The 23732-nt window shown below is 46.2% G+C and overlaps 1 protein-coding gene across 3 annotated transcripts in view; it reads right to left on the bottom strand.

Annotated features, from left to right (window-relative positions):
* The window catches only part of fus (epithelial splicing regulatory protein fusilli), a 302666-nt gene that overhangs the window by 197112 nt on the left and 81822 nt on the right, over positions 1-23732 (bottom strand). For all 3 annotated transcript variants that reach the window (XM_053777572.2, XM_053777566.2, XM_053777567.2), the window contains exon 3: positions 16654-16870. In XM_053777572.2, the coding sequence (XP_053633547.1) occupies positions 16654-16870 (217 nt within the window). The remainder of the gene's footprint in view (positions 1-16653; positions 16871-23732) is intronic.

Below are 23732 nucleotides of genomic sequence, written 5' to 3'. Positions count from 1 at the left end.
GGAAGAAGATAGACGGTAATCTATCTTGTCAAACTACCTCACAATGCAGTTATAGAATGATGATAGATGCTAGTCTATCGTATCACCCATCACCAGCACCGTCATTTGATCTACCAGTAACCTCACCATCTACCAGTAACCTCACATCACCCAGTACCCTCACCATCGCCCAGTAACCTCACCATCTACCAGTAACCTCACCATCTACCAGTAACCTCACCATCTACCAGTAACCTCATTATCTATCAGTAACCTTACCATCACCCAGTAACCTCACCATCTACCAATCTCAAAATCTATCAGTAACCTCACCATCGCCCAGTAACCTCACCATCTACCAGTAATCTCACCATCTATCAGTAACCTCACCATCACCCAGTAACCTCACCATCTATCAGTAACCTCACCATATACCAGTAACCTCACCATCTACCAGTAACCTCACCATCTACCAGTAACCTCACCATCTACCAGTAACCTCACCATCTACCAGTAACCTCATTATCTATCAGTAACCTCATCATCACCCAGTAACCTCACCATCTACCAGTAACCTCACCATCTACCAGTAACCTCACCATCTACCAGTAACCTCACCATCTACCAGTAACCTCACCATCTACCAGTAACCTCACCATCTACCAGTAACCTCACCATCTACCAGTAACCTCACCATCTACCAGTAACCTCATTATCAGTAACCTCATCATCACCCAGTAACCTCACCATCTACCAGTAACCTCACCATCTACCAGTAACCTCACCATCTACCAGTAACCTCACCATCTACCAGTAACCTCACCATCTACCAGTAACCTCACCATCTACCAGTAACCTCACCATCTACCAGTAACCTCACCATCTACCAGTAACCTCACCATCTACCAGTAACCTCACCATCTACCAGTAACCTCACCATCTACCAGTAACCTCACCATCTACCAGTAACCTCACCATCTACCAGTAACCTCACCATCTACCAGTAACCTCACCATCTACCAGTAACCTCACCATCTACCAGTAACCTCACCATCTACCAGTAACCTCACCATCTACCAGTAACCTCACCATCTACCAGTAACCTCACCATCTACCAGTAACCTCACCATCTACCAGTAACCTCACCATCTACCAGTAACCTCATTATCTATCAGTAACCTCATCATCACCCAGTAACCTCACCATCTACCAGTAACCTCACCATCTACCAGTAACCTCACCATCTACCAGTAACCTCACCATCTACCAGTAACCTCACCATCTACCAGTAACCTCACCATCTACCAGTAACCTCACCATCTACCAGTAACCTCACCATCTACCAGTAACCTCACCATCTACCAGTAACCTCACCATCTACCAGTAACCTCACCATCTACCAGTAACCTCACCATCTACCAGTAACCTCACCATCTACCAGTAACCTCATTATCTATCAGTAACCTCATCATCACCCAGTAACCTCACCATCTACCAGTAACCTCACCATCTACCAGTAACCTCACCATCTACCAGTAACCTCACCATCTACCAGTAACCTCACCATCTACCAGTAACCTCACCATCTACCAGTAACCTCACCATCTACCAGTAACCTCACCATCTACCAGTAACCTCACCATCTACCAGTAACCTCACCATCTACCAGTAACCTCACCATCTACCAGTAACCTCACCATCTACCAGTAACCTCATTATCTATCAGTAACCTCATCATCACCCAGTAACCTCACCATCTACCAGTAACCTCACCATCTACCAGTAACCTCACCATCTACCAGTAACCTCACCATCTACCAGTAACCTCACCATCTACCAGTAACCTCACCATCTACCAGTAACCTCACCATCTACCAGTAACCTCACCATCTACCAGTAACCTCACCATCTACCAGTAACCTCACCATCTACCAGTAACCTCACCATCTACCAGTAACCTCACCATCTACCAGTAACCTCATTATCTATCAGTAACCTCATCATCACCCAGTAACCTCACCATCTACCAGTAACCTCACCATCTACCAGTAACCTCACCATCTACCAGTAACCTCACCATCTACCAGTAACCTCACCATCTACCAGTAACCTCACCATCTACCAGTAACCTCACCATCTACCAGTAACCTCACCATCTTCCAGTAACCTCACCATCTACCAGTAACCTCACCATCTACCAGTAACCTCACCATCTACCAGTAACCTCACCATCTACCAGTAACCTCACCATCTACCAGTAACCTCACCATCTACCAGTAACCTCACCATCTACCACTAACCACACCATCTACCAGTAACCTCACCATCTACCAGTAACCTCACCATCTACCAGTAACCTCACCATCTACCAGTAACCTCACCATCTACCACTAACCACACCATCTACCAGTAACCTCACCATCTACCAGTAACCTCACCATCTACCAGTAACCTCACCATCTACCAGTAACCTCACCATCTACCAGTAACCTCACCATCTACCAGTAACCTCACCATCTACCAGTAACCTCACCAGTCAGTAAACTTGCTAGATTGAATGCCTTTTCACTACATGATTGTTGATCATTATGGTTGCAATTCACCTGTAAATAATACAACTTTAGCCCCTATAACACTGATTAAACTTAACTGTTAATGTAAATATATAGGCACTCTCTTTCTCTCACACATATATATATATATATATATATATATATATATATATATATATATATATATATATATATATATATATATATATATATTATATATAATGTCATGATTTCACAATTTTAATTGCGAGAAAAAACACAACCTGGGAACATCAGGTGATTTGTTTCCTGTCCTGTACGTGTACACAAACCAAGAGAAAGAGGAGGTAAAGAGCGAAAATGTAGATTAGGTGAAGGTAGGAGGTAGAAGTGGTGACGGTAGAGGAGACAAGAAGATGAAGAGGACATCGTTTACCTGGAGGAAGTGAGCATGAAGATGGAGCGAGATATAACTGAAATATAATATGAGGAGGATGGAGAGAGAGAGATTATGTATTCTGCTTAATATCCATTACGATACTGTTCACGTGTATATACGACGGTTGACGCAGTTATGTTCATCGTAATCCACCAGTCATACCAGTCAACACCAGTCATACCAGTCAACACCAGTCATACCAGTCAACACCAGTCATACCAGTCAACACCAGTCATACCAGTGAACACCAGTCATACCAGTCAACACCAGTCATACCAGTCAACACCAGTCATACCAGTGAACACCAGTCAACACCAGTCATACCAGTGAACACCAGCCAACACCAGTCATACCAGTCAACACCAGTCATACCAGTGAACACCAGTCAACACCAGTCATACCAGTGAACACCAGTCAACACCAGTCATACCAGTGAACACCAGTCAACACCAGTCATACCAGTCAACACCAGTCATACCAGTGAACACCAGTGAACACCAGTCATACCAGTCAACACCAGTCAACACCAGTCATACCAGTCAACACCAGTCATACCAATGAACACCAGTGAACACCAGTCATACCAGTGAACACCAGCCAACACCAGTCATACCAGTGAACACCAGTCAACACCAGTCATACCAGTCAACACCAGTCATACCAATGAACACCAGTGAACACCAGTCATACCAGTGAACACCAGTCAACACCAGTCATACCAGTCAACACCAGTGAACACCGGTCATACCAGTGAACACCAGTCAGCACCAGTGAACACCGGTCATACCAGTGAACACCAGTCAGCACCAGTGAACACCAGTCAGCACCAGTGAACACCAGTCAGCACCAGTGAACACCGGTCAGCACCAGTGAACACCGGTCATACCAGTGAACACCGGTCATACCAGTGAACACCGGTCATACCAGTGAACACCAGTCAGCACCAGTCAACATCAGTCAACATCAGTCATACCAGTGAACACCAGTCAGCACCAGTGAACACCGGTCATACCAGTGAACACCAGTCAGCACCAGTGAACACCGGTCATACCAGTGAACACCAGTCAGCACCAGTCAGCACCAGTGAACACCAGTCAGCACCAGTGAACACCAGTCAGCACTAGTGAACACCGGTCATACCAGTGAACACCAGTCAGCACCAGTGAACACCAGTAAGCACCAGTGAACACCAGTCAGCACCAGTGAACACTGGTCATACCAGTGAACACCAGTCAGCACCAGTGAACACCGGTCATACCAGTGAACACCAGTCAGCACCAGTGAACACCGGTCATACCAGTGAACACCAGTCAGCACCAGTGAACACCAGTCAGCACCAGTGAACACCAGTCAGCACTAGTGAACACCGGTCATACCAGTGAACACCAGTCAGCACCAGTGAACACCAGTCAGCACCAGTGAACACCGGTCATACCAGTGAACACCAGTCAGCACCAGTGAACACCAGTCAGCACTAGTGAACACCGGTCATACCAGTGAATACCAGTCAGCACCAGTGAACACCAGTCAGCACCAGTGAACACCAGTCAACACCAGTGAACATCAGTCAGCACCAGTGAACACCAGTCAGCACCAGTGAACACCAGTCAGCACCAGTGAACACCAGTCAGCACTAGTGAACACCGGTCATACCAGTGAATACCAGTCAGCACCAGTGAACACCAGTCAGCACCAGTGAACACCAGTCAGCACCGGAACTCAAGCAAACAGCTTGTAAGCAAACTCTGGCCTCACTCATCATTCCCCACTTAACCTGCCTCAACAAATCAAGTCAGTATTAGCTACGTTACACCTGACCCACAACTTCGAGAAGAAACATCGGTCGATGTTTCGTTCCAGGACAGACCAAAACATCTCCTATGAGTTAGGTGTGAATTGTTCCACTGTGTTGCGTGTTAGTTGTGAATTGTTCCACGGTGTTGTGGAATAGTTGTGAATTGTTCCAGCCACGGTATTATGAGTTAGTTACGAACTGTTCCAGTTACGTTGTGGTGGGTTAGTTGTGAATTGTTCCAGCCTTAGATTGTGAGTTTAATTTTTTTCCCCCAAGTCACTGCAATCATAAACTCTGCCAGAGCACATTCGAGAGACTGTTTGATTCAGTGTCTAGGAGAAAACCGGAGCACCGGCTCCGCCAACAGCAATAGGCCTGACTTCAAGACCAGGGAGGTACTCAATTCTTTGCCATCAAGAGCCGTACGCCAGCATCAAGGCACATTTCCCCACCTTAATGGGAGGAAACGAGAGGTAAGTAACGAGGAGAGGAGAAGGAAATGAACGGAGATCAACGCGGCGGACGAACAAAAACAAAACGGAAAAAATGAAACAATATTTGGCGAGTGTTTTCGTTCAGGGAGTCCAGAGTGGTGGTCGATGGCCTCCCCAGGCGGTAGTGTTGAAACCTGACCACGGGCGCCTCCCTGCCTGTTCCCTGGTAGAAGTGTTCCTTGCTACCTGCTGAATTTGTTCCCTGTTCCACGCCTGCCTTCCTTTCTCGTTCCATGACCCTCCTCCGTTGCTCTCTTGCTCCTCGATCCATAGATGATATGTTCCATGTTTAATGGCTGCCTTGTTTCTTGTTCCATGACCCTGTTTCGTTGTTTTCTTGTTCCATAACCCTGTCCCATTGCTGTCTTGTTCTTTGATCCGTTGCTGGCATGTTTGTTCCTTGGCTGTCTTGTTCCCTGTGCCTTAACTGCCTTATTCCTGATTCAGTAACACTACTGTAACTGCCCCATTCCTCGTTCCGTAGCTGCCCTGTTCCTTCCTGTATCTCTGATTACAATATCTATTTATTAAACGTGCTAACTCACGTGAACTTGCTTGCAGGATGATGTGGTTACTCAAAGTTAATAGAGCTGTTACAGATTGCATCATATATCTGTTACAGATTGGGCCATAGATCTGTTACAACTTGGGCCATAGATCCGTCACAGACTGGGCCACAAATGTCACAGAGTGGGCCACAAATGTCACAGAGTGGGCCACAGATGTTACACACTGGGTCATAAATGTGCCTATAGTTTACCAGTTACCAGACTGTGTCGTGGAAGACTGTTTTCCGTTAATTATTTAGCCTCTAGCACATCTGTTAAAAAAACTGGCCTCGGGTGCTTGAGAGCTCCTCCGTGGTAATTTGCTACTTTCAATACATGGTTCTAAGAAGAGGTACGATGGGGCCCGCGAGTGAACCTGGCAAGTGGCACATTAAGAGGCGGGACCAGGAGGTAAAACTCGACCACCCCTCCCTGCAACCACATATAGTTAAGTACCTGTATGAGGATGGAGGAGGAGGGAAGAAGAGAATGATGACAGAAGAGAGGAAAACGAAGAGTTGATAATACATTTATATTATTATTATTATTATTATTATTATTATTATTATTATTATTATTATTATTATTATTATTATTAATTTGTGTTTTCTTCATGAAGAGGTAATCCCGAAAGGATCATACAACCACTGTGGGGGAGGTTATAATTTGGGGTAATTCGAGGAATATCAGCAGATGTAATTTCTTGGACGGAGAGTGTGTTTGACTAGCAACAAGGCATCCAGCTTGAGATGACGGGAAGGTGAGTTAAGAATGGATATGAATGTTGTGAAATGTAAATGCTGGTATTCATACCTTGAGTGACGAGGGGAGGGGGGGAAGAGGGGGAGCCAGGTGGTGAGGTGGGGGGAGAGGAGGGTGGGGGGAGAGGATGGAGACAAGGGTGGGGGTGTGAGAGGAGGGGGGATATCACATAACAAAAGACTAAGGGAAACTTCATTCCACCTGTCTGCCACAACTGCTGCCTCCCTCCCTCCCTCCTTGCCATCTCCAACCGATCCCTCCCCGCCTCCTCAATTTCCTTCTCCTCCCGCCCCCCATCCATTCCTCTCCACCCCTTTCCCTTACATCCCTTCCTCCCTCCCCATAGACCCTTCTTCCCTACCATCCTTCTCCCTCCTTTCTTCTCCTCTCTCACTCCACCTTCCTATTCTCTTCCCCTCTCTCTCTCTCCACTTCATCCTCCAGACATCTGATTTTTCTTGAATTCTCTGATAAATTTATGGACATAGCATGACGGGGGAGAATTGTATTTTCCTCTCCGACTCGACTACAGCTTCACACGTTGAGGCATAATTGGTACAATGCTGGGAGATGGTCCGTTGTGCTCGCTACAAGGATCGTCAGGAAAAATAACAAGAAAATAACATATAAACCCGGGTAGTTGACATGGAAACGTTCTCTGATATGTCCTGGGGTTTGCTCACGACTCATTGTAAACCAAGAAAATAACATGAAAATCGCAGGATCGGCTGTTGCTGTTTGAAGGCAATACCAAAATATTATTAGACAGCTACTGCTCTAAACACTGCGTAGGGAGGAAAACAAATGACGAACCCCAACAGGAAATGGGGGGAAAAAACAGGAGACAACAGAAGGTGGAAACTCAGGCCCGTTTCCCCCAAGTCTGGTCCCAGCCTCCTGATCTTGGCAGACCGGTGTCCGGCACATAGCTTGAAAAAAAGAGGGGGTTGAACGATGCCTTCTATAACAGCTTAAAAGATGCAACACATAAAACACAACAGCAATTGACAGCACCTTTTATTCAGCTGTCTAAATCAGATTCTCAAATATACCATTAAAGGAGGGTATTCCCGCAGTTTGAAAACATAATTCGCCCGAAGCCAAAGCCAAAACCGCACTTTCAGACGCAAGACACGCTTGCCTGGCGCCCAGTCCCGCGTTCGTTAATAAAAAAAAGAAAAAGAAAACTCGACAATTTCTACAAAATTCCTGATTGGCGTCCTTTACGACATGAAGATAAAAATAAAAGACCCAAAGTCTCGCTGCTTCGATGAAAAAAAAGAAATCAACAATACAGAAGAAACAGTGATAATTCAAGGTCTTTGTGGGAGTCTTACAACTGGTAAAAACTCGCTGTTTCGACAATCTGCAAGACACTAAAATGCTTCATTAAAAGAGAAGCTGGCGCGTGGTTGATACACGGATCTGCTGCTGCATCCATCTTGCAAGATGACACAGCTGGGATTAACTTGATTGCAAGAGCTAGGATGAGGCTTCAAAATCGGTTAGTGTCCGTGGGAGTCACTTCCTCAATGATATCGCAGATTCCCACGATGTCTCGCCACGATACTTACCTCTGCCAGTTAATCCAACGATAGACTCTCTCTTCCAGCCACTCCAACGATAGACTGTCTATTTCAGCGATGCCAACAACATTCAGATACTCCCATGATAGACTTCCCTCTTGTATAAAATCCTTCAAAAGATCGATGTATACCAGTAAACATCTGCGATAATCTTAGTCTTCCAAAAGTTGGCATTTTCCCTTTCCAGTTCCCCCCGCGATTTAAGGAAGACGAATCGACAACGGCACTCAACGCCAGAAAAAGTCGACAAAAACCCCATCCTCTCGATAACAAGATGGCCTCCAGCAGGTGTCTGGTGTACATGAGGCTGTGTTGTTCTTGTCTCAAGCAGGAAGCTTAATCTTCCGATATCCCAGATGGAAGTACATTGTATCGTGACCCGACTAAGACATCGGATTCCCTTGTTACCATGACTCACGAAATCGTCAGGGTGAAAAACCATGATACTTCCCTCAATCAGATGAGTCGTTCATTGATACTAGTACTATGATGGAGCCACTGCAGCAGCGACCTATGGCTCACCTGTGCAGGATTCAGGGGTGCGAGTGTGCCAAGGTAAGACTTCAATAGACTGCAGAAGACGTCTCCAGCATCTCGCCCTCGGAATTCCACGAAATACTCTTCCCTGGCCTTGCCAGTTTGTTGTGAAACTTTATGTCCTTCATAACTTGCCTCGAGCCACACACTGGCTAGGCACGGCTTATGGGATAGTTATGCTAAGGTCTCGCCTTGTGCCCGGGCAGGCTAGGTGGTAGGGAAGAGCATCACAGGTACAGTAGTACGAAGATGGGATAAATGTTAACTCCATTACTGACTTAGGTTGACGAGAATGAGGTATGGCTGGTTAAGAGCCGAGGATGAGGACTAGGAGATATAAGTTAGAACTAAGAGCTTCATCCTTGTCTCCTAGTCCTCGGCTAAGAGATCAGGATGAGGACGAGAATGAAAATAGAACCTGAGAATAAGGGCTAGGAGATGTGGATGAGAGTTAAAAGACAAGGATAAGGGCTTGCAGGTAAAGCAAGAGAGACGACTAGCTGGGGATGGCCCAGGGCTAGCAGACAAGTTGTGTGGGCGGCGGCGACTGAAGGGGCGGCCGACCAGCCACTCGGGCAAGCAGCAACTTCAACGAAGCATCAGGTAGTGATCCAGCCTCGTACGTCCCACCGTTAGCTTGTACCTCCCTCGGCATTTCCTGATGAAATATTCTGAATTCTGCACACGTATCAACTTCATTTGAATCACGCTATGTACCTCTTATAAGAATATCGATCCTCCATGGGAACACATGGTATTATATATATTTTCTGCGTGGTACGTTGATATAAAATTCACTTGTGAGGTCAGAACATACAAGAGGAGATTGAAATACTTTGACTCCATGTTTGAGGCTCACTGACGTGCCCGGGCTGGGAAAGAAACATGGCTTGTGAACCAGGCTGCCCAGCTTATGTGGCATTTGTGGCCGAATTAATAAGAGCGCTGCCTGGGAATCTTGTCCGTCTCATTAGCAGTATCGAGTCCTGCTGACTGCATTTTCTCTCTTTCTCTCTCTCAACTATATATATATATATATATATATATATAATGTAGTGTGTGTGTGTTACTCAGCGCAAGGAATTGTGGAGGCTCGATCCTCCGTCTCCTATTGCTACCCTCAGCCAATATTACCTCACTTAGCGACAAAAGACAAGGTATATTTGCAGAGAAACAGGTTGTATTTAAAAAACAAAAGTTAAGAGGCTGCGTGGCTGAATGGCTGACACAGAAGCATGTATATGGACACAACTTTGGTAATGTCAAGAAGCTGCCGGTCACTCGTGGAGTTGTAACATAGTTATGGGGGTGAGAGAGAAGTGATGGGGCTACTTCTGGATATATAAATATTTATTGAATTTCTGAAAGACAAATTTTTTTCATGACTGCAATAACAACAATATTTGAGACAAGTGTGAGATGACAGGACAACCGTGAGACAGCGATGGAACAACCGTGAGACAGCGTTGGAACAACCGTGAGACAGCGTTGGAACAACCGTGAAATAGCAGTGGGACAACGGTTAGATAACGGTGGAACAGTGAGAGACCAGTGGGACAACGGTAGGATAACAGTGAGACAGCAGTGGGACAACGATAACAGTGGGACAATGAAATAATCTTAACACACGAGGCCAATAAACTGACTTTCGATAACTCAACTCGTCTGAAGGGAAAAAGAGGAAGATGGGCAGGTAAAATGGACAACAGAAAGCAAACAGAAGACGATAGCCAAAGAAAAAAAAAAGAAAAAAAAAAATGCTTGCATCTAGCTATCGTCAAATGAATATGAGTAACGGAAGCGAGTGTTCCCAGGACTGTCACCTTCATACGAAGATGATGCGTTACTAGCCAATGGCTAGAAAACAGAAAATATCCAGCGGGGGAAACGAGGAGAGGATGGCACAGCGACAAGCAATTAAATGTCCATAAATTACAGTAAGAGAACTGCGAGAATGGAAAAGGGGGGAGTAGGGTGAAGTGATAGAGGGGGTCGGGGTGGCTGATGGAGGAGTGGGGTGGTGATGTGTCTTTAAGAACAATAGCTGTAGCGCCCCCACCAACAGTGTTACCCCTACCAGTAACAGCAGTACTATCACCACCAGTAGCACCACAATCACCACCAGCAACAGCAGTACTATCATCTCCAGTAGCACCACAATCACCACCAGCAACAGCAGTACCATTACCACCAATATTACCACCAGCAACAACAGTACCATCACCAGCACTCCCCCAGCATCATCACAGCCACCGTAAGCGTTGAATGAGAGCCGAAGAGGGAAGCAAATAAAAGCTAGAAGAAAAAAAAAACGGATAAGCGAGGAGGTAGCACGGAAGTAATGATAGAGGGAGACAGGCGAGTCTTTGTGAACAAATCGAAGATTCACCCCTGAGAAGACAACGTCGCCACTACCACCATGAACTCTAACACACAGCTGGTTGGCAGGTTAAGACACATAGGCAACAGTTAAGCAACTTTATTTCAAAACGTTTCGCCTACACAGTAGGCTTCTTCAGTCGCGTACACGAGCAGTAGAGAAGTGAAGACGATGTAATCAGTCCATCACCCTTAAAGTCGTAGATTTGAGGTTGTCAGTCCCTCACCCTGGAGAAGAGTTCTGTTCCATAGTCTGAAACAATCTGATAAATACACAGCTACTGACACATGTGATATTTTCAGAGCATTTTGAGAGTGTAGGTAAAAAAAATAGAAACAAATTTAAACTTAATAAAAGGCATGAACATAAAAAAAAAACTATCGTACAAAGTTAAAATATCCAGCATCAGTTAACAAAACATTAATGTCAAAAGACTCCCCTGAAAGCTCCCCGAGGTCTCGACAGGCACCTCGGTAACTATAGAAACGGTGACAAAGACGGAAAATTCTAAGCCTTGGGCTTAGACAGTCAAGGACACGACACAAGCTACAAATTTAGGAAATTAGAAAAAGTGCAAAGGTTTGCAACAAGACTAGTCCAGGAGCTAAGGGGTATATCCTACAAGGACAGGTTAAGGGAAATCAACCTGACGACATTGGAGGATAGGAGGGATAAGGGGGACATGATAAAGAAACAAAATACCCAGAAGAAGTGAAAAGATGGATAGGGACAGAATGTTTCAGAGATGGTACACAACAAGGAGTCACAACTGGAAGTTGAAAACTCAAATGAATCATAAGGATGTTAGGAAGTATTTCTTCAATCATAGAGTTGTCAAGAAGTGCAACAGTCTGGAGAGTGACATAGTGGAGGCAGGATCCATACGTAGCTTTAAGAAGAGACACGATAAAGCTCATGGAGCAGGGACAGCGCGAACCTAGTAGCGACCAGCGAAGCGGTGGGACCAGGAGCTGTGAATCAACCCCTGCAACCACATATAGGTGAGTACAGAAGGGAACAGGAGCACTTGCAAGGTGGTTGCGGATTAAATGTGTGTGCTCGATCCTCAGTCGACAGAAATTCGTTTCAAAGGGACGATTCCTACTGAAGGAGGATCAAACAGCCACTTCCTGACAAATCCTGTATAATTTGCTGCCAGTTCGTAGGGTTCACCGGACCCGCCACTTCCCAAGGACGTGTCCGTGGCTATGGTCCATGAAGTAACTGCAAGGCAAAAGTCTAGCGTGGAATGGGCTCGCTACAGCAGCCTTTGCTTTGAAACCCACCAGTTCATTTCCCGGGACACCATCATGGACTGGTACACCAACATGGCCCGGGACACCAGCAAGACTTCACATCCTTAGGACGAGCTTACCACTCCTGGATCTTTTGGACCACAGAGTGGACAGAAGCATACTGGAGCAGGAAAAAAACACAGCATACTGGTGGAAAAGGGAAAACACAATATGCTGGTGGACCAGGGAAAAACAACACGTTGAGATTATGAGAGCACCGAGGACAAACTAAGGCAAGTATCAAGCCAAAAGCAGCAAGGACTGTGTGAGACTCCGCAACAGCTAGACAAGAGCGACTGACCACCACACCACGGAATGATCACCTCAAAAAAACTTCTACCGTCTCCACTGTTATGCCCGTATTCGACTGAGGAAACCTGTCGTGCTGGTGAAACGTTACGCCAATAATGGCACACAAGTGCTGCACACACGTGTCTAATTCATCATCTTGTTGGTGATGAATAACCTAACATCATACAAAAGGAAGGAAACAACAGTCACCCCACATAAGAGGGCGAAATTTGCACCTCCAGAACACCAGTCAAAACAGGCAGCCACAACACAAAAATAAGGGGTAAAAGAGACGCGCCTTGGAGATTTATATTTTTCAATAATGTAACTGTTGAGTTTCTCCCAGAGACCTGGAACTTCGTCTCGGAGGCTCATTGCTATTAAGTGATACCTGAAGAACCTCCACTGAGGACCCACATCAGACGCAGCAACGAAAAAAAGAAAGATTTAAAGGCTTCAAAATCGGAAGCCGGAGCCATGAGAGAGGTGGAGGGATGGTCAAAAAATGCAGTGTGCCCGTGTGAGCGGGGAGCCGCGGCTGGGGAGGAGTGGGGAAGTAGTGGGCGTCGGGAAATGTCCATCCGTGGATGGGAAGTTTTGGTGTCGTATCCGTGGGTGGGAAGTTTTGGTGTCGCATCCGTGGATGGGAAGTTTTGGTGTCGTGTCCGTGGATGGGAAGTTTTGGTGTCGTGTCCGTGGGTGGGAAGTTTTGGTGTCGCATCCGTGGATGGGAAGTTCTGGTGTCGCATCCGTGGATGGGAAGTTCTGGTGTCGCATCCGTGGATGGGAAGTTCTGGTGTCGCATCCGTGGATGGGAAGTTCTGGTGTCGCATCCGTGGATGGGAAGTTTTGGTGTCGTGTCCGTGGATGGGAAGTTTTGGTGTCGCATCCGTGGATGGGAAGTTTTGGTGTCGTGTCCGTGGATGGGAAGTTTTGGTGTCGCATCCGTGGATGGGAAGTTTTGGTGTCGCATCCGTGGATGGGAAGTTTTGGTGTCGTGTCCGTGGATGGGAAGTTTTGGTGTCGTGTCCGTGGATGGGAAGTTTTGGTGTCGTGTCCGTGGATGGGAAGTTTTGGTGTCGCATCCGTGGATGGGAAGTTCTGGTGTCGTGTCCGTGGATGGGAAGTTTTGGTGTCGTGTCCGTGGATGGGAAGTTTTGGTGTCGTGTCCGTGGATGGGAAGTTTTGGTGTCGCATCCGTGGATTGGAAGTTCTGGTGTCGTGTCCGTGGATGGAAAGTTTTGGTGTCGTATCCGTGGGTGGGAAGTTTTGGTGTCGCATCCGTGGATGGGAAGTTTTGGTGTCGTGTCCGTGGATGGGAAGTTTTGGTGTCGCATCCGTGGATGGGAAGTTCTGGTGGATGGGAAGTTTTGGTGTCGTGTCCGTGGATGGGAAGTTTTGGTGTCGTGTCCGTGGATGGGAAGTTTTGGTGTCGCATCCGTGGATTGGAAGTTCTGGTGTCGTGTCCGTGGATGGAAAGTTTTGGTGTCGTATCCGTGGGTGGGAAGTTTTGGTGTCGCATCCGTGGATGGGAAGTTTTGGTGTCGTGTCCGTGGATGGGAAGTTTTGGTGTCGCATCCGTGGATGGGAAGTTCTGGTGGATGGGAAGTTTTGGTGTCGTGTCCGTGGATGGGAAGTTTTGGTGTCGTGTCCGTGGATGGGAAGTTTTGGTGTCGTGTCCGATTTTTTCACGGATTTCGTAGGAATTGTTTTTCGGGATTTTGCGGTAATAACCGCAAACGAAGATTCGGAAGGAGGAGTCAGTGTGAGGAGGGTGAGGAGAGGGCAGTGGATCACCACCATAACAGAGGGGAAGGGAAGATATCCACCATAACAGAGGGGAAGGGAAGATATCCACCATAACAGAGGGGAAGGGAAGATATCCACCATAACAGAGGGGAAGGGAAGATATCCACCATAACAGAGGGGAAGGGAAGATATCCACCATAACAGAGGGGAAGGGAAGATATCCATCATAACAGAGGGGAAGGGAAGATATCCACCATAACAGAGGGGAAGGGAAGATATCCACCATAACAGAGGGGAAGGGAGAGATATCCATCATAACAGAGGGGAAGGGAAGATATCCACCATAACAGAGGGGAAGGGAAGATATCCACCATAACAGAGGGGAAGGGAAGATATCCACCATAACAGAGGGGAAGGGAAGATATCCATCATAACAGAGGGGAAGGGAAGATATCCACCATAACAGAGGGGAAGGGAGAGATATCCATCATAACAGAGGGGAAGGGAAGATATCCACCATAACAGAGGGGAAGGGAAGATATCCACCATAACAGAGGGGAAGGGAAGATATCCACCATAACAGAGGGGAAGGGAAGATATCCACCATAACAGAGGGGAAGGGAAGATATCCACCATAACAGAGGGGAAGGGAAGATATCCACCATAACAGAGGGGAAGGGAAGATATCCACCATAACAGAGGGGAAGGGAGAGATATCCACCATAACAGAGGGGAAGGGAAGATATCCACCATAACAGAGGGGAAGGGAAGATATCCACCATAACAGAGGGGAAGGGAAGATATCCACCATAACAGAGGGGAAGGGAAGATATCCACCATAACAGAGGGGAAGGGAAGATATCCACCATAACAGAGGGGAAGGGAAGATATCCACCATAACAGAGGGGAAGGGAAGATATCCACCATAACAGAGGGGAAGGGAAGATATCCACCATAACAGAGGGGAAGGGAGAGATATCCATCATAACATCAAACTTTCCACATCTCCCCTTCACTCCCCCATCTCCCCTTCACTCCCCATCTCCCCTTCACTCCCCATCTTCCCATTCCACGAGTGGGGCGTGCAAGTGCTTGTGTCTGGGCAACCAAGCAACCAGGAGGGAACGGGAAAATGAGAATAACGAAAAGTAACAGAAAGAAGAAAAAGGGGAGAAGCAGAAAGGAGGAAAAGTAGAAAGAGGAGCAGAAAGAAGGAAAAGCAAAAATAAAGAAGCAGAAGGAAGAGCAGGAAGAAAGGCAGCAGAAATAAGGAGAAAGTAAAAATAAGAGCTCTAAAAACGCGTTAAATTTAGTAAACGTAGGTGAAGCGCAAACTCGCGTGGGTCATTCTGGCTCGATCCCCCGTCCGCTGATGGACACAGAAAAGTCGCAGTAACAACAGGTTAAAAAAAAAAAGACCACTAGACAACACTCCTTGAGGAACCACGAGTTTGAAGGAGAGAGAGAGAGAGAGAGAGAGAGAGCTGGAAGAAGGAAAGGATGGAAGAGAGGTGGAAGAGAGCGTTGAAATAAGTCACGTTCAATGTTGTATTAACTTTGAAGACAACATGTGAACGCTCATGACCCCCCCAGGTGTTAGTGACTGATATGACAGGTGTTTTATATTCAACGCTACTCACATACATACCCTTGTCAAACACCTAGGTGTTACTAATATGACAGGTGTCTTGTCATACACGTGTACAACTTCGACGAACACCCAGGTGTTAGCAATGGTTCCTCAGCACAAATTAACCCTAAGTACCTGTGTAAAACACCTGAGTACACACCAGAAGTGATTAACACTTACCCGTGGCACTTATCACCTTCCACAAGTGCATTACACGGAATAACTCGCTGGCCTAGATTAAAAAAAATTAAATACACTGAACGAGAGAGAGAGAGAGAGAGAGAGAGAGAGAGAGAGAGAGAGAGAGAGAGAAAGAAGAGAGAAAACACGTCAGGAGCTGTGAATCGACCCTTACAAACAACTTGGTCGGTACACACACACACACTGGCAGGGCCTGGAGCTATGTATCAACCCCTGCAACTACAAATTGGTGAGTACACACACACACACACACACACACACACACACACACACACACATGAGCTGTGAATCGAACCTTACAAACAACTAGGCAGGTACACACACACACACACACATGAGCTGTGACTCGAACCTTACAAACAACTAGGTAGGTACACACACACACACACACACACACACACACACACACGCACACACACATCCAGTAAAAGGATACAATTTATCATGTCTGGGACGCTGTTCATCTCCTCGGAATGGTAGAAAGACTTGAACTCTTTGCGGAGGTCGTAGAATGAGTTGTAGTAATCTGGAAGCGTCAGGTTCCTGGCCAGCGCCTTGGGATGCATCACCTGCCTCAGGTGAAGCTGTCCATCAGTCACCATGGCAACCCGGCCAGTGTCTCCCTCCGCGATCTTGCTGAGGATGGCATCAAACTGTGAGGGAGAAAACAGGGAAATTATTATATCTTGTGCTGAGTGGGGGAGAGATCTTGTTCAGGGAAAATGTGATTATTTCTATGCAAATTCCCCAAATTTGCTTGTAACAGATAAGTGAACTGTAGATGTAAATCCATATGTACTCCTGTTAACCCTTTTGGGGCCTAGTTCTTAGATCTTTTGTGTATGTATACGCTCTTGTGCTGCCCTCCCGGGCAAGGCGAGACGTATGGGCAAGTCTCCTTACACCCGCTGCCTCTGTTCACCTAGCAGTAAGTAGGTACCTGGGTGTTAGTCGACCTAATTACTCTCATTGAGTGAGTGGGAACCACTGAAGCAAACTGAGAAATCAGTACCAATGAATGATGCCGCAAGACACACACAAACAAAACTGCCGAAAGATAAAATGTGAAGTGGGCTAAAGGATGGATACGGCATGCACAACAAACTAGCCACTTCGGTGGCAAAAATGTAATCTGTCAGGCAGCGTCAGAATGACTGTGTTGGCTCACTAGAATGTTAAAGAATGATACGATTCTTCAATAAACATTCCCAAAATGTTGCACAAGTGTCTCATTCTTCAACTTGTCCGTTTGGTATATTATTTACATAACATAGAATACTAAACTGTAATAGAATGACTGGACGACTATGGGATGGTATTTAGAACTGGACGACTATGGGATGGTATTTAGAACTGGACGACTATGGGATGGTATTTAGAACTGGACGACTATGGGATGGTATTTAGAACTGGACGACTATGGGATGGTATTTGTAATATGGGAATAGAACTGGACGACTATGGGATGGTACTGGACGACTATGGGATGGTATTTAGAACTGGACGACTATGGGATGGTATTTAGAACTGGACGACTATGGGATGGTATTTAGAACTGGACGACTATGGGATGGTATTTAGAACTGGACGACTATGGGATGGTATTTAGAACTGGACGACTATGGGATGGTATTTAGAACTGGACGACTATGGGATGGTATTTAGAACTGGACGACTATGGGATGGTATTTAGAACTGGACGACTATGGGATGGTATTTAGAGTGAACTATGAATCGCTCTGTGCACTGAGCCCCTCAAGGAAGGTTCCTTGATGTTGGTGAGGGGCTCTTGATATAGGGAATTGGATCTGTGCTCCAGTTCCCCGAATTAAGCCTGAATGCCTTCCACATCCCCCCCCAGGCGCTGTATAATCCTCCGGGTTTAGCGCTTCCCCTTGATTATAATAATTGTGCACTGAGACTCGGTATTTGTACCGACCTATGTACCGCTTTATGTACTTAATTATGTACCGGCTATTAACTCTCCTTGCCCTTTCTCTTACCACTGAAATACCTTCGATGAGTTCAGAGAGTTTTTCTGCTTCCGAAGCCCGGCCATGGGCCAGGCTCGTCTGGTGCTTACCCGGTCAACCAGGCTGTTGCTGCTGGTGGTCTGCAGCCCAACATATCCATCACAGCCTGGTTGATCCAGCACCTGCTGAATATACTTGTCCAGTTTCCTCTTCAAGGCTTCTGCACTTGTCCCCAGCAGTGTTTCCGATATCTTCTGGTAAGATGTTGAATAATCTGGGGCCACGGATGTTGATACAGTGTTCCCTTATTGTGTCCACCGCATCCCTTCTTTTGACTGGCTTTATCTTGCACTTCCTCCCATATCTGATTGTCTTACATCTTGTAGTATAAAGGATTTAAATACGTTACCAACCATTACCTTGTTCACCCCACCAAACTACACTTACAGATAACCCATACTTATGAAACTCGAGACGACGTTTCGGTCCGTTCAGGACTTATGTCCTAAGACGACATTTGGGTCCATCCAAGACTATTATGTCCTAAGACGACGTTTCGGTCCGTCCGAGGCCTAAAATGTGGGACTTTTACAGTGTACAATTTAAATTCTACTGTGTGGGCAGTTAAAAACTACACGCCGGTTAAGCGTTTCTTCAGAGGTGGGCCCAGGAACTATAGCTCAATCCCGTATAAACACACACAAGAAAGGAGCACTGCAGTAGGCCTACTGGAAATTGGCAATTCCGCAAGCACATGCACTTCAGGCTAGGAGCTATGTGATTCGACCCCTGTCAACACAGATTAGGCAGGTACAACGTTGTAAAAGCAATGGAGGAACACTACAGGAGGCCTACTGGACCATACAACGTCAGGTCCTCTGTTACCCCTGTTGGCCATGTGCTTAACGGAACACTAAGTTGGTTTGACACAACGGATGAGAAAACGGGAGATCAACGGTAACTTAACAATAATGAAGTGTGTGTAGGGGTAACTTAATTATGTAGGGGCCTATAGGGGTAACCTATGACATAAGAGGTTTCTTTCAAGGGAAAACTTAAATATAACAAGAGGTTCGTACAAGGGACAACGGTGGTGGTGAGGGACAACAAAGGTAGGGGCAACGAAGGTGGTGAGGGACAATAGAGGCAGTAAGAGACAACAGAGGTAAGGAGGAACAACAGAGGTAGTAACAGAACAGAGGTAGTGAGAAGCAACAGAGGTAAGGAGGGACAAGAGAGGTAGTGAGAGACAAGAGAGGTAATGAGAAGCAACAGAAGTAGTGAGAGACGAGAGAGGTAGTGAGAAGCAACAGAGGTAATGAGAAGTAACAGAGGTAGTGAGAAGCAACAGAGGCAGTGAGAAGCAACAGAGGTAGTGAGAAGCAACAGAGGTAGTGAGAAGCAACAGAGGTAGTGAGAAGTAACAGAGGTAGTGAGAAGTAACAGAGGTAGTGAGAAGCAACAGAGGTAGTGAGAAGCAACAGAGGTAGTGAGAAGCAACAGAGGTAGTGAGAAGTAACAGAGGTAGTGAGAAGCAACAGAGGTAGTGAGAAGCAACAGAGGTAGTGAGAAGTAACAGAGGTAGTGAGAAGCAACAGAGGTGGTGAGAGACAAGAGAGGTAGTGAGAAGCAACAGAGGTAGTGAGAAGCAACAGAGGTAGTGAGAAGCAACAGAGGTAGTGAGAAGTAACAGAGGTAGTGAGAAGCAACAGAGGTAGTGAGAAGCAACAGAGGTAGTGAGAGACAAGAGAGGTAGTGAGAAGCAACAGAGGTAGTGAGAAGCAACAGAGGTAGTGAGAAGCAACAGAGGTAGTGAGAAGCAACAGAGGTAGTGAGAAGCAACAGAGGTAGTGAGAAGCAACAGAGGTAGTGAGAGACAAGAGAGGTAGTGAGAAGCAACAGAGGTAGTGAGAAGGTCGTGAGAAGCAACAGAGGTAGTGAGAAGCAACAGAGGTAGTGAGAAGCAACAGAGGTAGTGAGAAGCAACAGAGGTAGTGAGAAGCAACAGAGGTAGTGAGAAGCAACAGAGGTAGTGAGAAGTAGCAGAGGTAGTGAAAAGCAACAGAGGTAGTGAGAAGCAACAGAGGTAGTGAGAAGCAACAGAGGTAGTGAGAAGCAACAGAGGTAGTGAGAAGCAACAGAGGTAGTGAGAAGCAACAGAGGTAGTGAGAAGCAACAGAGGTAGTGAGAAGCAACAAAGGTAGTGAGAAGCAACAGAGGTAGTGAGAAGTAACAGAGGTGGTGAGAAACAACAGAGGTAGTGAGAAGCTGGAGTTTACCTGGAGAGGTAGTGAGAAGTAACAGAGGTAGTGAGAAGCAACAGAGGTAGTGAGAAGCAACAGAGGTAGTGAGAAGCAACAGAGGTAGTGAGAAGTTTACCTGGAACCTGGAGAGGTAGTGAGAAGCAACAGAGGTAGTGAGAAGCAACAGAGGTAGTAGTAACAGAGGTAGTGAGAAGCAACAGAGGTAGTGAGAAGCAACAGAGGTAGTGAGAACAAGAGAGGTAGTGAGAAGGAACAGAGGTAGTGAGAAGCAACAGAGGTAGTGAGAAGCAACAGAGGTAGTGAGAAGCAAGAGAGGTAGTGAGAAGCAACAGAGGTAGTTTACCTGTAGTGAGAAGCAACAGAGGTAGTGAGAAGCAACAGAGGTAGTGAGAAGCAACAGAGGTAGTGAGAATTAATAGAGGTAGTGAGAAGCAACAGAGGTAGTGAGAAGCAACAGAGGTAGTGAGAAGCAACAGAGGTAGTGAGAAGTAACAGAGGTAGTGAGAAGCAACAGAGGTAGTGAGAAGCAACAGAGGTAGTGAGAAGCAACAGAGGTAGTGAGAAGCAACAGAGGTAGTGAGAAGCAACAGAGGTAGTGAGAAGCAACAGAGGTAGTGAGAAGCAACAGAGGTAGTGAGAAGCAACAGAGGTTTACCTGGAGTTTACCTGGAGAGGTAGTGAGAAGTAACAGAGGTAGTGAGAAGCAACAGAGGTAGTGAGAGACAAGAGAGGTAGTGAGAAGCAACAGAGGTAGTGAGAGACAAGAGAGGTAGTGAGAAGCAACAGAGGTAGTGAGAAGCAACAGAGGTTTACCTGGAGTTTACCTGGAGAGGTAGTGAGAAGTAACAGAGGTAGTGAGAAGTAACAGAGGTAGTGAGAAGCAACAGAGGTAGTGAGAAGCAACAGAGGTAGTGAGAAGCAACAGAGGTTTACCTGAAGTTTACCTGGAGAGGTAGTGAGAAGCAACAGAGGTAGTGAGAAGTAACAGAGGTAGTGAGAAGCAACAGAGGTAGTGAGAGACAAGAGAGGTAGTGAGAAGCAACAGAGGTAGTGAGAAGCAACAGAGGTAGTGAGAAGTAACAGAGGTTTACCTGGAGTTTACCTGGAGAGGTAGTGAGAAGTAACAGAGGTAGTGAGAAGTAACAGAGGTAGTGAGAATTAACAGAGGTAGTGAGAAGCAACAGAGGTAGTGAGAAGCAACAGAGGTAGTGAGAAGCAACAGAGGTAGTGAGAAGCAACAGAGGTTTACCTAAAGTTTACCTGGAGAGGTAGTGAGAAGCAACAGAGGTAGTGAGAAGTAACAGAGGTAGTGAGAAGCAACAGAGGTAGTGAGAGACAAGAGAGGTAGTGAGAAGTAACAGAGGTAATGAGAAGCAACAGAGGTAGTGAGAAGCAACAGAGGTTTACCTGGAGTTTACCTGGAGAGGTAGTGAGAAGTAACAGAGGTAGTGAGAAGTAACAGAGGTAGTGAGAAGTAACAGAGGTAGTGAGAAGTAACAGAGGTAGTGAGAAGCAACAGAGGTAGTGAGAGACAAGAGAGGTAGTGAGAAGCAACAGAGGTAGTGAGAAGCAACAGAGGTAGTGAGAAGCAACAGAGGTAGTGAGAAGCAAGAGAGGTAGTGAGAAGCAACAGAGTAGTGAGAAGTAACAGAGGTAGTGAGAAGCAACAGAGGTAGTGAGAAGCAACAGAGGTAGTGAGAAGCAACAGAGGTAGTGAGAAGCAACAGAGGTAGTGAGAAGCAACAGAGGTAGTGAGAAGCAACAGAGGTAGTGAGAAGCAACAGAGGTGGTGAGAAACAACAGAGGTAGTGAGAGACAAGAGAGGTAGTGAGAGACAATATAGGTAGTGAGAGACAATATAGGTAGTGGGAGACAACATAGGTAGTGAGAGAGAACATAGGTAGCGAGACAACATAGGTAGTGAGACAACAAAGGTAGTGAGAGACAACATAGGTAGTGAGACAACATAGGTAGTGAGACAACAAAGGTAGTGAGAGACAACATAGGTAGTGAGACAACATAGGTAGTGAGACAACAAAGGTAGTGAGAGACAACATAGGTAGTGAGAGACAACACAGGTAGTGAGAGACAACATAGGTAGTGAGAGACAACACAGGTAGTGAGAGACAACACAGGTAGTGAGAGACAACATAGGTAGTGAGAGACAACACAGGTAGTGAGAGACAACATAGGTAGTGAGAGACAACACAGGTAGTGAGAGACAACATAGGTAGTGAGAGACAACACAGGTAGTGAGAGACAACACAGGTAGTGAGAGACAACACAGGTAGTGAGAGACAACACAGGTAGTGAGAGACAACACAGGTAGTGAGAGACAACACAGGTAGTGAGAGACAACATAGGTAGTGAGAGACAACATAGGTAGTGAGAGACAACACAGGTAGTGAGAGACAACACAGGTAGTGAGAGACAACACAGGTAGTGAGAGACAACATAGGTAGTGAGAGACAACACAGGTAGTGAGAGACAACACAGGTAGTGAGAGACAACACAGGTAGTGAGAGACAACATAGGTAGTGAGAGACAACATAGGTAGTGAGAGACAACACAGGTAGTGAGAGACAACACAGGTAGTGAGAGACAACACAGGTAGTGAGAGACAACACAGGTAGTGAGAGAACACAGGTAGTGAGAGACAACATAGGTAGTGAGAGACAACACAGGTAGTGAGAGACAACATAGGTAGTGAGAGACAACACATGTAGTGAGAGACAACATAGGTAGTGAGAGACAACATAGGTAGTGAGACAACATAGGTAGTGAGACAACAAAGGTAGTGAGAGACAACATAGGTAGTGAGAGACAACACAGGTAGTGAGAGACAACATAGGTAGTGAGAGACAACACAGGTAGTGAGAGACAACATAGGTAGTGAGAGACAACACAGGTAGTGAGAGACAACATAGGTAGTGAGAGACAACACAGGTAGTGAGAGACAACATAGGTAGTGAGAGACAACATAGGTAGTGAGAGACAACACAGGTAGTGAGAGACAACATAGGTAGTGAGAGACAACACAGGTAGTGAGAGACAACACAGGTAGTGAGAGACAACATAGGTAGTGAGAGACAACACAGGTAGTGAGAGACAACAGTGAGAGTAGTGAGAGACAACAGTGAGAGACAACACAGGTAGTGAGAGACAACACAGGTAGTGAGAGACAACATAGGTAGTGAGAGACACACAGGTAGTGAGAGACAACACAGGTAGTGAGAGACAACACAGGTAGTGAGAGACAACACAGGTAGTGAGAGACA

Source organism: Cherax quadricarinatus, chromosome 18, assembly GCF_038502225.1.
Source record: "Cherax quadricarinatus isolate ZL_2023a chromosome 18, ASM3850222v1, whole genome shotgun sequence".
In the NCBI taxonomy this organism is placed as follows: domain Eukaryota; kingdom Metazoa; phylum Arthropoda; class Malacostraca; order Decapoda; family Parastacidae; genus Cherax; species Cherax quadricarinatus.
The sequence above is the reverse complement of the archived record's forward strand: the minus strand, read 5'-3'. Positions and strand labels throughout refer to the sequence as shown.